Raw genomic sequence first — 14,714 nt, forward strand, 5'->3', positions numbered from 1 at the left:
CCATTCATATGCTTTGATATGGGAAGCGGCCACTGATGTTCAGGCATTGGTCCCTGGGACACCACCTCACCATCTTTCACCTGCCTATTTACTATGTTGTACTGTGTCTCCACACAGCATCAAAATTATTTAATAATGGGAGAAGATCAGATGCTAATCTCAGCCCTAACATCAACTCCTGAAGTCATAGAATCATAGAATCATAGAATCACAGAATAGTTTGAGTTAGAAGGGACCTTAAAGATCATCTTCCAACTCCCTGTGATGGGCAGGGACACCTCCCACCAGCCCAGGCTGCCCAAGGTCCCATCCAACCTGGCCTTGAACACCTCCAGGGATGGGGCAGCCACAGTTTCCCTGGGCAACCTGTGCCAGTATGTCTCCACTCTCATGGTGAATGACTATGCCAACGTGACTTTGACCATTAGCTGTGATGGGAGCAGAATTCAGCCAAAGCTGAGTAAGTTTGAAAAATCACACATGAGGTGTACACTTACTTCCTACCAACTGTTTTTTCCACCTACATTGCAACTAGATGGCAGAGGATGAGTTCTCCAAAGTGGAAGCCTAAGAATAGGCTTGTGCATGTGTCAAGGCATATGTGTCAGTGACTGCATTTTCAGACATGCTGAGCAGTTTCAGATAAAGTCAATGAAGGTGCTCAGCAATTTGGAAATTCTAGCTCATTTTAGCTAATAAACTACAGATTTGGGGATCTAATCTCAGACTCCATCTTGGCCACAGACAAGTTCTTCAGCTGCCTGCCACTGGCTGTGTTTATTTTAAGTGGTTTGTTTTAGTCATTGTGGTGAAGAATCATGGGCAAAGTACAGGTCAGCAATGCAGATCTTACAAAATCATCGATGGCATCCTTGACTCCCGACACAGCCAGCACCAGCACTAGGGGCACCACCGTTGTAAACCAGGCCAGAGAGGAAATCTGGGGAATCAACTGTAGGAAGAAAAGATCTGAGTTGAGAAATTTCCAGCCACTTCAGAAAATAGGTGGAAACAAAACACTGTTTTCTATGGAAGCTGCAGACAACATTTTTCTATCATACTTGAAAACAGAATAAAGACAGAAATGCATCTCTATCACTTACACATGATCCCACAAAAGTGGAAGAGCCAGGGAACCCATGCTTTCCTTACAAAACAAGCTAAAATTTAGGTTATAATCACAGAGCTGTCAGGAAGTGTAGTGGGTTGTTCTTTCTTTTTTTTTGTTAAACTATGATTGCAAAGTCCGCAGTGGATTTCTTTGGAGGTACTGATATGGGCAAGCCTTCTGTAAGGCATCTACAACTATCTGAGCGAGCACTGCTGCGTGGAGCCTTCAAATGTTTCCTTTTTTTTTCTCTGTTTCAGTAACTCTTCACATTTTGCTGAACTAAACTTCCTATCAATAAGCAACAGAGCAGTTGCTCTTCCAAGATCAACAGAGCCTTTTTTTTTTTTTTTTTGTTTCCCACGTCTTTATTAGTGAGAAGACCCATGAGCTGAAGGTAACTCTGTGATGCTTTCAGTGCTACAGAAATGGATGTCTGACCCCAGCATAGCTCTCTCCTTCCTCTAGAAGCACAGGAGTAATGATGGAACAAACGTGATACCAGCATCAGCTGGTCCATTAGATTGTATTTGGTCAGTGTGAACGTCATATGAATGGTGAAGTTGACATTTATGCCACTGAAACAGCTACTTAAGGGTGGAGTGTTGCAGGGTGGTCCTTTCACTGCACTGTCACAACTCAGACCCTTCTGGTACCACCAAATCCAGCCAGGATGAAAGACATTTAGAGACAAGCACATACCCACTCAGCTGTGGAGGGTGCAGAGATACATAACTGCTTCCCTCTGACCTAACTGTGAAGATATACTCCGTACTGGGCTGTGCCAAAGGAGCAGGGAGGCAAAGTCTCCACAGCCCACGCATGACATCCACTCCTGATGCAGGAAGAAATACTCCCAGTGCTACAGGGGCAGAGTGAGTAGGCAGAATAGGAGAGAATTAGATGGGCAGATATGTAAATATCAAAGCTTAGTAGCTCCCCTCTTTAGCCTAGCTTAGTGGAGGCAGCAGAAAAAGTTGTATGATTTTATACTATCACTGTTTAATGGTTCAGCAAAAGACACAGTGAAATAATTTAGAGTTTGGAGCACTATGGATCTGATAGACAAACAGCTAGAGAGCAGTACAACAACACAGGAACAGTGCTGTAATCTCAGCTGAAAAGGCAATTTCACTAGTTTCTTGAAAAATATACACAGGCTGTAATTTCCTAAATTTGTTCCCTGTAAATAAGCAAAGAGGATTGTACATAGTCTGCTACAGGGTTAACAAAATTTTGCCTATTCTTTTTTGATCTGAAATTGAAAAGAAAGCATTTGACAAAGATAATTTTACAAACTTGAGTGCACTGAAATGGTCGAATTAAAATAGCATAGCTGAAGCATAATCAGACTTATACCCTTTTTTTTACAACATGTATTCTAGTATGACTCAGCAACAACACAGTACACTGCGTTTATCCATATCTTAGCAGATTTCAAAGAGGCAGATCTTCTGCTATCAGTTTATGTTGTGCATTCAACTTTCAGGGTAGTATTACCAACATCGAGCAAAATGCAATCCAAAGCTGTTGTGAGACAGAGGGTTCAATAGTGTTGCCAGTGTCTGACATACTCCATACTAGATACCTTCCTCACCCTGCTAAGCAGGGAGCAGCAGTGTTTGGTTATATGCAAACTCGCTCCAACCTTGGGCCTTCCTGATGTTAACACTTTCCTTCCCTGTGAAACAATACAGGTTACAAATTTCCTCTGAGACTACCAGTGGAATTTGCCTTTAAACCAAAGAATAAGAGACAATTTCCTTGGTACAACAGGAGGAATAAGTAATACAAATCCAAGGACAGTCAAGAGTACCCAGATGTAGACACAAAAGAGTAGTAGGAGGGGGCAGGAATAATGTATACGATTTGTTGAAAATTTTACTTACATTTTTGATTCATGCCCTCATATCCAAAGCTAAGAAAGGAAATTGCTTTTTTTCTGCTCTAAGATGCTAATTCATGACAGGAATATAGCTTGCACTTTATAACAACTATTAATACATAGACAGGCTTTGATAATAGACAACACAATCTGCTAGAAACAGCACAGTGAATTCATACCTGCAAGATCAGCAAGAAAAGAAAGTAGGCATTGGCTATTCGCTGAAACTGTTCAAACAGGTTGAGAGGCAGGAAAGTGAAGAAGTTGTATTTTGACGTTTTAATTGTATTGTTCTGCAAAGGAAAAAAGGAAAATAAATAGGATTGGTAAAACAGGAAACAAAATTACAGCACAACCCATTTCAACTGTGTTTTTACTTGCTTATATTTAGCAATAGCATTGTTTCCAACAGCAGCTCAAAAACTGCTTCCTTTTTCGCCACACGGTCATGCCAAGCCTGGATAAACACAGAATTCCTATGAGAGCTCGCGAAAACAAGATGCTCAGTTTATGCCAGTACAAGTACAGGTAGGCACAGGTATGTATAGTTGCTCACAGACAGAGATACATCTTCCCTTTATTAATCTCTGCATTTACACAATGCACAAACAGAATTAACAACTGTAACCACAACACAACTAAGACATTTTGCTGGCAGCGTCTGTAAAGCAGTATTAGAAAATGCATGATAGGTCAATTATCTGTAACTTGTCTGAGACCTTGAAGCATCATTTGCTGGACAACACACAGGGGCTATAGGTCCTCCCAGGAGTAGAACATGACATCATTATTTTCACCTGATTCAGCAGCCTCTCAACTCAGCAACTTGGAGCAGCACCAGTTTCTATTCCATAAAGATCACTTGAGCGTGGTGTTGTGCAAACAGCCACTCATACAAGAACTCAACATTTCAGTAAGAGAGTTGCAACTTTGTTCCCCATTTCCAGTTTCCTTTTCTAATTGCAGACAGCCTCTCTAGCCACAAGGAATGGCTGCTCCCCTCTCTATCTCCTTCAAACCAGAGAAACACTCAAGCTGACGATTACAGAACCGGGTATTTTATTTCTTGAAGATCAGAGCTTTCCAGTCTGATGCATCTCTCTTGATAGACAGGCTCAATCCATCATACTCATCCACCAGCTCGGGTTGTTCCTTCAGTATTTAGGTATGTTAGACTTCTTTTTATGTGAAGTTTATCATGCACACATCCAGGCTTAGTCTTGGAAGTATGTATGCCATCTGTGGCCAGCATATCTAAAATTTCCCTCACAGAAGTTCTCCAGAAGATGCCTATTAACCTCCTCCCACGGAACTTAGGCATAAGGAGGCAGATATTTCACAGTGCACCTTCGCTCAGTAATAGATATACTGGTTCAATGGAAGTGAAAATGGCTATTTAGTAATGCAATAGCCTTTCAACAACGCTAAGCTGGTGGGAGAACAGGTGCTACTGTGAATCACATACCACTTCCAATTAATGCATGCATTAATGCAGGATCTTGACTTCTAAACTGACATACATCTTCAAGTTTCTACCATTAAATCAATTGCTTAAGATCACCACCATACCATACCATATGTATGGGGAAAGCTATTCCATTTTAGGCAGTTACTGGATTTCTGCCTATGTTCAGACGCAAAGTACAGCAATATTCTCCAACATTAACTTCATGGTTTATCCCCTGTAAAAGCCAATGAATAAGTCTCTAAAAGAGCAAAGATGGAAACGCCCTTCACGGAGGAGCTGGCCAAATCCTCCCATTGATTGCTCTCCAGGAAGACAAGATGTTTGTAAGTGATCATCATATGAAAAATATTGCTTGTCTGCAGGCATCACATAGCCATTTCAGGGTGTGGTTAACTCTGCCTGTGATCTAAATATCGTGACACATGGTTAAATTTAGTTTATTTTAAAATTCCTCAACCATGGGATATGAGCTGCACAGAGGCTCCACAGAGACTGCTAAAACAGAAGCAACAGAATAGCAGCACCCTCTGCAAAACCAACATACAGAGAATTAAATTCCTTCCTTGACAAATTTGTGTCCACCAGAGTCTGACAGATTTTTTAATAAAACCTGGATCTAAAGATGCTTCCTGAAATCTTCATGGCCACTTACTTCGGGGAAAAATGACAGTGGCTGCAGGAGAAAGTAAGGGGATCCGACCTTTGTGCGTCAATAGGTTTCATAGGGTCATATCCAACATGGGAAAAACTACTCAATAAACACTCCCATGAAGTTTACGGAACATGGCCTGCAAAAATCTCAGAGGGGGATAAGAAAAGAATGGAAGTGGTTTATTTCAATTCCTGCCTTCTATTTCTGTCCATTAATTACGTCAGGAAAACCACTGAATGAACCAAAGCTATTCATTTTGTTTCCTATTGCCATTAGGCATGCTAAAAAGTCCCAGACATAACAACTTCCAAATGCCTAACTGCAGGAATCTGGACATCCAACATTTTCTCCACAGCTGTTCAGAGTCGTGATATTGTTTGATGCACACTGTCTTTTGGGACAGCGGGACATTACAGCCTTTAGGGTAAAGACAGGGAGTATTAGAGTATAGAGATCTTCTTACTATTCTCGAATCTATAATTAAAGCTAAGCACCAGAAAAAAGAATTCTTCATAACTGTTACGAAGATAACTAATTCAACAAGTAAATTGTTCATGGCCTTCCGGGGCTAAGGGAATATCAATATTAAATGATAAAAACAAACTAGGGAAAGCTGCAGCCTTTCCACTTCAAAGTTCTGCATCCCCACATCAAGGATACAGCTGAAGCTCTGTGTAAGATACAATTTATGTTTTCATTCAATACTCCAGGGCTGTGTGCTTTGAAAGCTAGGGCTCTTGGGTGGCTACAGCAGAATCTCAGTTGGCCTCTGCTCTTGATCTGATCCTATTCTGTGATGTTTAACATCATCACACCCTTTTACTTTTTTAGACCCGAGTCTGGGAAGGAACAGGGACTACAGAAGCCTGCAGCACCGCAGTGTGCTAAACACACCAAAGGCAGCCGTCATTTTATAAAAAATACCCCTAATGCATCATCCTCCTTGCTTCCCACATGCTTTGCCTTCAATGAGGAAGACTCCCATACAGGAAAAGTGATGGAGAGGAAATAACGTTGAAACAGCAATTAAGTATTAAGAGGCCTTACAGGAGCTTCTAATTCTCCTATAGGTTTATAAAAATCAAGCACCTAAGACATAGAGGTGTATGAGCCAAGCCCAACGATGGGAATTGGGATCGTTATACTTACTCTCAGGTCTGCTGTAGGCTTTTGATTGACTGTGGGCAACCCCTGCATGAGTCTGTGCCCTAAATGAATAGTCTCAAGGGTCTTTACTCACTGTCAGCCTCAAGCTCTCCAGATGCGAAGCTTGACATGAGAGCAATGCTGTCTGTGGGTGAGGGATTATTCTCATCTGCTCTTTTCAGGGGCTAGATTCACACCTCCTGGAGGTGTGACTCCACTGAAATGCTGTCCCTAAGAATAGTGCTGCTCATCACACCACAGTTACACAAATGCAGATCTGGTGGATGAGCTGTTACTTTGGGGGTGTTTTCAGAAGCCCGTCTGTGACGTCCAATGGCAGACCAATGCTCAGCAGATGGCTCCTACCTGTGTTTGCTGAGCAAACACATGGTCTCCTCACCATAAAAGTCTCTGTAAATAAGAGATATTACTGCTTTTCAGGCCAGATTACAGGGGCTAGAGGGGGACACCTGGAAAGGGCAGGGTACAGTGAGGTATTGACCATCTGCATCTATGCCCCTGGCTCTGTGACATATTAGTTTCTAGCAGGTGGACAACCTAGTTCAAAGCAAACCCTAGTGAAACTTTGGGCATCCTGAAGGGTGGAGATGTGCCACTACACTTGGCAGTTTCACTGGTACCTGTGTAGCACAAGACCAATGAAGCAGCTGAGAAGCAGAAACAGCTTTCCCAGATGCTCTGATAAAGCCTTGCAAGGAGGCGGCAGGAAAGCAATTCAGTGGTATTCTGTTTCACTGCAGCAGTGCAATCTGAAAGCTTCCAGCTGCCACACACAGAAATGTGACCAGAGGGCTGTGAAAGTGGTCAAGGACACATTTATTACACTTGTGCAAAAGTTCAAGCAGTGCCACAGAGGCTTTGTTTCTATAGGTAGTACAGAAAAGCCAGATGAGATCAGCTCTAAGCCTACCAAGTTCACTGCCTGATTCCTGAAGGCCAGAAGCAGCCACAACTCAGTGGAAGACTGAGAAAAGACAAAAGGATGCCAATGGCGTTCATCTGGTCCCCGTAAAGATGTCCTCCTGATTCCCAGAATAACACATATCCAACGTACAATCCTCTTTCTTTAAGTTTTTCTTTCTTTTCTCTTTTTAACAAGTTTGGGAATTTCTTACATACTAACCCCTCAACCCCTTCCTGGCAGCCATAATGAAGTGAGTTCCAGGATCCCATCACATGCTGAGTATTCCAGGAATATCTCTAGGAAGTTGTGCTCACTGGCTTTCTTTTCCTGTGCTGTTTCTTGTGCCTGGAGCCATCCCATTACAGAATTTGTAATCCAGGTAACTTTGCTGTAGTAAGCATCCTCATCTCGGTGGTACAGAGGAGTACATGGAGCGGAGACGGAGGTGGCGTGGATTGAAAAACTCACATCACTCGTAGGCAGGTGAGTGCAAGGGATCTACAGGTGTTGTCTCTTAGTCATCTTCTTTGACTGCACTGCCTTCTCCTCCCACTCAGCTCAGTACCTGAAGCCACTATCAGGCGGGGAGGAGAAGTGAAGAGGAGGACAGAGCACTGCAGGGTGGTGCAGAGAAGGCAGTCTTCAAATCGCTGTACTGTGTTCGTTAAGGTCTCACACAACCAGAGTACCAACAAGTACAGTAGGAGTCTTGTCACCATGAGGTTAAGGTTTGATGAAGAGTGGAAGACTCAGTTCAAGGACAGTCTATGGACTTCACTGCAGTTCATGTCTGGCACTGCTCAGCCTTTCTGTGCCTGTCAGGGCCCTAATCAACTTTAATGGCCTTGACCTCACCTGCATCTTCCATCCACAACCCAGGAATCAGGAGCTCCACCTAAGCCTAACCCTGGGCATTCAGTCCTTGCTGGAGTTGTAGGAGTACCGGTCTCCAGCCCAGTGTTATTCCTAGTCTTGCAGATGGACCTATCCTGCCCTGCCTCCTGGGTGGACCTTGGACCTATGGCGTACTCATATTTTCAGCCCCATCTCCCACTGGTACTGACTGGGCTCCCTAGAGGGACCCTGGACCTGGTTAATCACCTCAACTTGTCTGGGATGGCCCCCCTGATCAGATGGTGCAGGACTGCATACCAGTCAGTGAGGGAACTGCCTGCTCTGGTGTCACCCTGATCTCCCAGCTTGCCCCTTCTTGTAGGAAAGCCCTGCTCTGGCTGCTACCTGTCAGTGCCTCAAGTGTTCTTTGGATGGATCCAACTAAGACCTTCCTAAATGCAGAAAGAGCAGTGCAAGTTGCTGCTGTAGCTGTTTCTTCAGGAGACAATTTTCACATCATCAGACAACATTCCCTTCAGCCTTCAGCATAAGGAACACTGGGAAACGTTTACCAGCTAGAATGGGAAGAGAGGGCAGTCATTGCCACTATCTTGATCACACTGACAAGGTCCTTTAGAATAGTCCACTGGGCATCCTTTTCAGATCAAAGCACGCAAGCAGAGGAGGTGGAGCAGCGTCTGATCCCACTATAAGAGGTCCTTGCTCTCTGATTAAGTTTCAAAGAGATAAGAATCCAGCTGCCAATCCAGCCAAAAGCAATGTTATTTACCGTAGGAAGATATATACATCCCTGCTATTTCCCCTGACAATTCATCAAGTGACTAAGGAGAACAAAAGCAGAGTCCAAGCAGCCCCCTCACTGTTGGCCTTGCAGAAAGGATGCTGGTTTGACCCTAGATCCTGATCCAAGATGAAATTTGTCATTGACTCATGGGCCCTGCATTTCCTCTCCTATTGTCTGAAAGCCAATTTCAAAGTTGTTTTCGCAGACCTTTGTGACGTCCCAGTGCAGCTGTGCTAAATTCTAATGTGAAAGCAAAGAATTAAAAGGGATTTGGGGTCAGAGTGAACATTAAAATCTCTCAGAAGAGATTTTCTCCTCCAGACTCTCAACAGACAGAGAGCCCATCGTGGTGGACCCATAAAGGGCAGTTCCCTCTGAAGCTGCACTGAGACAGTGCAGTCAGATTGAAATGCCTCAGCTAAGAGCCTTGATTAAAGCCCTTAAATCTTGCTAGATCACATCTGGCACCCTGCATTTCACTTCATTTCAGTCTTTACACAGGCAAATCTCTTACTAAAGTCAGGAAGGATCTTCCTGTCTGCAGTGTGAATAAACACAGGATTAGGTCTTGACTTTCCATTTTTACAGACCTATATTGAGTCCATTTTTGTGCTGCACTAAATGCCTTCGCATGCCACTCATTCACGCTTGGTTTCTGAGTCATTCCTAACTAATTTTGTGAGCCGGTGGGTAGTACATGCTCAGCGCTCTCAATTAACTGCACAGCACTTTGTTTTAAAGTTTGTTTTATTTTTGTAAGCTACTGTGTTCTTGTTGTGCAGAGTAAAGTCAGGGATGTCTGGGGCTGCACCAGTCTAAAACCCCCAGTTTCAGCTCCAGTCTCCATACTAAGACCAAATCCTGATGCACCCAAGCACTGCTGCTCCTTGAAATTGCTGCCCTCAGCCACAGGCACGTGCTATTATTTAATCACAGCAAAAATTATCGGAAGACATGCAAGAAGCTGCTTCAGACACGTTAAGAGGCTTCTTCAGACATTTTCCTTGTCCCCATCTCAGTATGTACTGCCCCTGTTCACAGTGGTGAAGGAGACCAGCCAAAATATTCCAGGTGACTGCATGCATGACACATGTCATATGCCCACAGGGTGCATTCAGTTCTTCCTCTGAAATCATCCTTCCACCTCACTGTGAAGCCTCTGTGTTAAGGGATTATCCCTGTGCAGCTCCTGTCCCCTAAGCCTCATTCTACCCTCTGTCCAGCCTTCCACACAACCTGCCTGCCCAGATGGTGCTCAGCTAAATAGGCTCCACAGCTGAAGCAGTTTTGCGGGGACATACTTCAGCTTGCCCTTCCATGTATTTTCTGATGAGCTCTGGGAGAATATTTACTCTCCAAAGTCCAAATGTGGTGGATACGGACGTGCCCTTGCATGCGCTGGTAGATACAGCTTTCCACTGTACAGCATCAGGTTCTTGCAAAGCCGGTTTTAGCATCTTGCTTCACACTAGGAGAGCCAGCTTTTGGTAGCTGCCAGAGCTGATGTCAGACTCTGTACACAATAGAGTTTTCAAGTCTTCCTCTGCTCCTCTCTTCTGCCTTTACAGATATCCTGTAGACTTTGTACTGGGAAGGGACAACCACCAGCTATTCAGGGACAACACACCTGTCTCTGATTGTACGTTCTCACTTCCCTGTTCTCACTGAGAATAAAAGAGGACAAAGCTTCTCTGCACCTTTGATCCATGCCTGCATAATGGAAACTTTGTTTTTAGTGAAAGGGTTGAACCTTCACACCAGTTGCGACATACAGCCTGGCAGCAGCAGTAAGGCAATACACCATGCTTCTGTTTGCCTTTTACTTTCTTCTCCTTACTGTCCTTTCTCAACAATGGCCTTACCCTAAAGAAACATTTACTGCCTCACCTAGCTTTGTTACAATAACCTGCTTCATAGGTTTATGGCTAACATAGTCTTACGTTACCAAGAAAAGTACACCTCACTCTTGTGGCTTTCACTGCCTGAAACACTTCCTAAGCTTCAATATATTGCTGGATTTCATTTCAGTTTCCAGCTAATGTCCCTTTTATCTGGCTGGAATAGCTCTTTGTGCAACTTTTCTTGTGCTCTGAGGAAAGACAAGATTCCTATGCAGAAAGACAAGGAAAAATGGTCCTCCCTGTGGGACCAAGAGCTGGACAATCACTGTTCTCCTCCTCCTGGCTCTATGAAGATGACTGAAATCACTGTGTGGCTGCCCATGTATGCCGATTCTTGTGTCCTGAAGAGTTGAGCACCACAACGAAGCACAAATAGTCTAAACACTTCTTTTGTTTGCTTGAACAAAGGTCAAATTAATTACATTAGAGTAAGAAGACGTATTGAGGGAGACTGCAGCTGCAGGAGACAGAAACTACTCTGTCCAGAAAATGTCAGCATGTGAGAGGCAATTGAGTCTAATACCTGTTATGCCTGAGCATCCCAGTACAGGCTCCCATGTACTGGTCTTGGGCCCCCTGGACCACACTCTAGTGCTTAGCAGTGCAACCCCACCACGCTCAGACAAATCTGAGCATAAAGAAGGGGCTGAGATTTGACCGTTGCACTACAGGACTGGAAGAGCTAGCTTTCAAAAGCATCATGCATATATTGATGGAAGGCAAAGTGGAGGTCCTTTTTTTTATCATCTCCAGATGCACCCAGCTGCTTAAAATGAAGCGTAGGAATACTGAAACTCACTATCAAGTTCTAAACAGATTATATTGTGCTGGCTTTTTGGCTACCTCCACTCACACCTAATCGACAGACTCTCATGGAAACTCTCCAGAGCTCCCCTTTATTTTGGTTATCGGTGAATCCTTGGGCATGTCAGCCATCAGCTGTGAAACAATGACATGAAAAGTCAGCCTTATGAATGGCTTTTCACAGAAATAGGCTCAGAACCAGAAGAGTTGCTTGTTCTCTCCTCCCTGACATCATGGTACGCACATCTCCTTCTCGCTTCCTTGCCCCACTGCTGAATGTAGTTTACATTGCAATCATTCAAGGAAAGATCGCAAATCCATACATAGTGGTAACACCTACCGCAGCACTCTACTAGCAGGTTCTGTGCCAATCAAATGCACTTTCCCAGTCTCAAATCACCAGGCTCGAGGAGGTATTCATGCTGCACAGTACTTCACATGTATTAGCTACAATGCATTTCATATTCAGGACAGATGCAGCAGCCCTGTACCTGGGAATTCTCTAACCTGTGTTGGTTAGTTCACAGGTGAAAGACAACCGGTGAAAACCAACCAGTTCATGTTGTCAACAGATCAGCTACATCAAGATCTTTAGTCAAAACTATTGGCAAATCAGACTTTCTATCTCATGAAAAATTACAGTCTTCTGAAATGCTAAGGTTTTCTAGTTCTTACTGAGAAAATATTTGTGATGTTCCTAAAGTGGAACGTGATTCAAAGGAGCTCCTCAGTAAAGTTGAAGGATGAAATTCACTACTGGAATTGTAGAGGACACCAATTGAGCTAGCCCTCCTCTGCACACAGTGTCAGTAAATGGTCTACAAGCTTCGGAAATTAGGCACCAGAGGGGCTGCCTGCCACTATAGCCTGACAGACCTGGGTCACGGCCAGCCCGTGTCATGATGCTTCTTGGAGTCACAGATTTCATGGCATAATGTGAACCTAAGTAGGCTGTGAAGGAGCTGGAAATAAAGCTGTCAGGAAGCCACAAAGGCCAGATTCAAAACCTTCCTGCCAGAGAGGATTTTGCAGCAAAAGCCGAGGAACTGACACATTTCCTTTCATGTTCTACTTTAAATGGAGACATATTTCCAACAGAAAACTTCCCCCAGGTTCCTTTATTGAGAGGCCTTGGACCCTGATTGTGCAACCACGTGACTCACAAATAATTTTCTAGAAGTGTGTGATGTCACTGTGTTATGTGTTTCCAGCATTAGATCTTCAACTGCCCATTTGCAGAGTTGACTCCAGAGGTAGAGCTCCCTATGTTTGACTCAGCAATGAACCACACCTGATGGCTCACGTTTACCTTGTTTGCAGAGTAATAACATGTATACAGTCATATCACCCCAGTGAAACAACACAGAAGACGTGAAGCAGATGCAGCTATATCTGTGGCTACATCTCGATGGAAGAACACATGCTCGGTACTTACAGCATATTCAAACTGCAGATTAAAATCTCGGTTGTTTGCTTGAAGGTGTCTTTCTTCCTCTGTAAAGAAGAGGAAACGCATCAGACATGCTTTAAAGTAAGTAGAGTCAGCGTGGTTATGAATGAAGCATTGGAAAATGCAAACAGGCCTTCTAAAACTTCATGCTACCAGGAATCTGTGCTGTGGGCTAGCCACCCCATGCCATGGAATGAAAGAGGTTGATGACACTAATAAAGCAGCACTGTGGACTGGCAGCATAACACTTAGTCTATACTCCAAGCCTCCTCTGTCCCACAACCCACTGCATTGCCAGCACTTGTTTTACAGCTTGCTCACCTGACCCTAGGCAAAAATTTCCGTTTAATTAATGGTGCTCAACATTCCCTCCCTGCTCAATCTCTTCCCATTGAAGCCTCTGGGGTTGTTGCCATCAGCCTGCTGTTAGTGCCCTTGCTCCAGTATAAGCGCATCTCCTAGCATCCTGCCACAGACAGGACATCATCACCACAACTATCACGAAAGGAAAAACTACTAGAAGGAATTCCAAAAAGTCGTCATATCTATTTTCCACCTTAAGAGAGGGTCATTTCTGTTGCTCTCAATAAATGTCCTAGAAAGTTCCAGTGATGGCTGTTCCTGAGACTGTCTATTCCAGGACTGTAGTGTCCTTCCTGTTGGAGAGTTTTTTCCCCATTATCTGACATAAACTTCATTACTTCAATTTAAACAAATTATAAGTTCTCCTACGATGGACGACAGTGCTCTTCCGCTCCCCCTCAGTTCTTCATTTTACTTGCTAAGGACACAGAGCTAAGGAATGGTTCTTTATGTGTTGAAGATTGTTATGCTTTACTGTAGTGTCCTGCTCCCAAGGGTAAGCAACTTCTATTTCTTCAGGAACTTCTTACGAGTCAGTCTTTCGGAAGTAACATCACCCTTGCTGCTCTTCAGTGGGCTTCCCAGCTAGTCCACCTCATTCTAGATGTATAGTGAGCTTCCCAGCTAGTCCACCTCATTCTAGATCTATAGTGAGCTTCCCAGCTAGTCCACCTCATTCTAGATGTACAGTGGCCACAACGGGCATGGTTTGCAGCTGAGGCCTTACCAAAGCTGACCAGAGCTCAAGGGACACTCCATCTATCTTGTAGACAATGCATATTTGACACGGGAATTCACGTAGAAGTAATTTAAAATAATATCCTTATGCCCTACCAGCACACAGCTGAGAGTGTTACAGAATATAATGCATTTTGGCAGATCTTTTCTGGCAGATGCCTCATCAGGCAACACAAATCTTTCATTTTTCCTTGCTGAACTGCATCCAATTTTTTTCAGACTACTTCTCCAACTAGTCAATTCCAATTCTATCTTTCAGTGCACTTGTAGATCCTGCCAGCATGGTGCCATTCACGAATTTACCAAGTGTGTTCTTTATTTTGCCAGCCACAATGTAGAGGAAAATACTGAATACCAGATTCAAGATATATCCTTGATGAATCTCTCAAGTTTCATAATCAGTCATTGATAACTATTGTCAGTGTATTTTTTTTCTCCTCGTGAAATGTCTGACACTCACTGTTTTGTTATTTTATCTCCATCATATATCTCCAGTTTACTTGTAAAAATACCGCAAGTGACAGTCAAGATACATGGCAGGCTTTTTCACTAGCCCTCTGGCTACCACTAAGACAGAATTAATTTTGGCTTGATGCAGTTTTTCAGGACTGCTGTTAATCATCTCTTCCACACAC

At 43.6% G+C, this 14,714-nt stretch overlaps 1 protein-coding gene across 4 annotated transcripts in view; it reads right to left on the minus strand.

Annotated features, from left to right (window-relative positions):
* The window catches only part of LOC104056580 (phospholipid-transporting ATPase FetA), an 86,257-nt gene that overhangs the window by 40,008 nt on the left and 31,535 nt on the right, over positions 1-14,714 (minus strand). For all 4 annotated transcript variants that reach the window (XM_054053964.1, XM_054053965.1, XM_054053963.1 and 1 more), the window contains 3 exons: positions 12,964-13,022; positions 3,173-3,286; positions 854-952 (listed from right to left, as the gene is read on the minus strand). In XM_054053964.1, the coding sequence (XP_053909939.1) occupies positions 854-952; positions 3,173-3,286; positions 12,964-13,022 (272 nt within the window). The remainder of the gene's footprint in view (positions 1-853; positions 953-3,172; positions 3,287-12,963; positions 13,023-14,714) is intronic.

Source organism: Cuculus canorus, chromosome Z (genome assembly GCF_017976375.1).
Source record: "Cuculus canorus isolate bCucCan1 chromosome Z, bCucCan1.pri, whole genome shotgun sequence".
In the NCBI taxonomy this organism is placed as follows: Eukaryota; Metazoa; Chordata; class Aves; order Cuculiformes; family Cuculidae; genus Cuculus; species Cuculus canorus.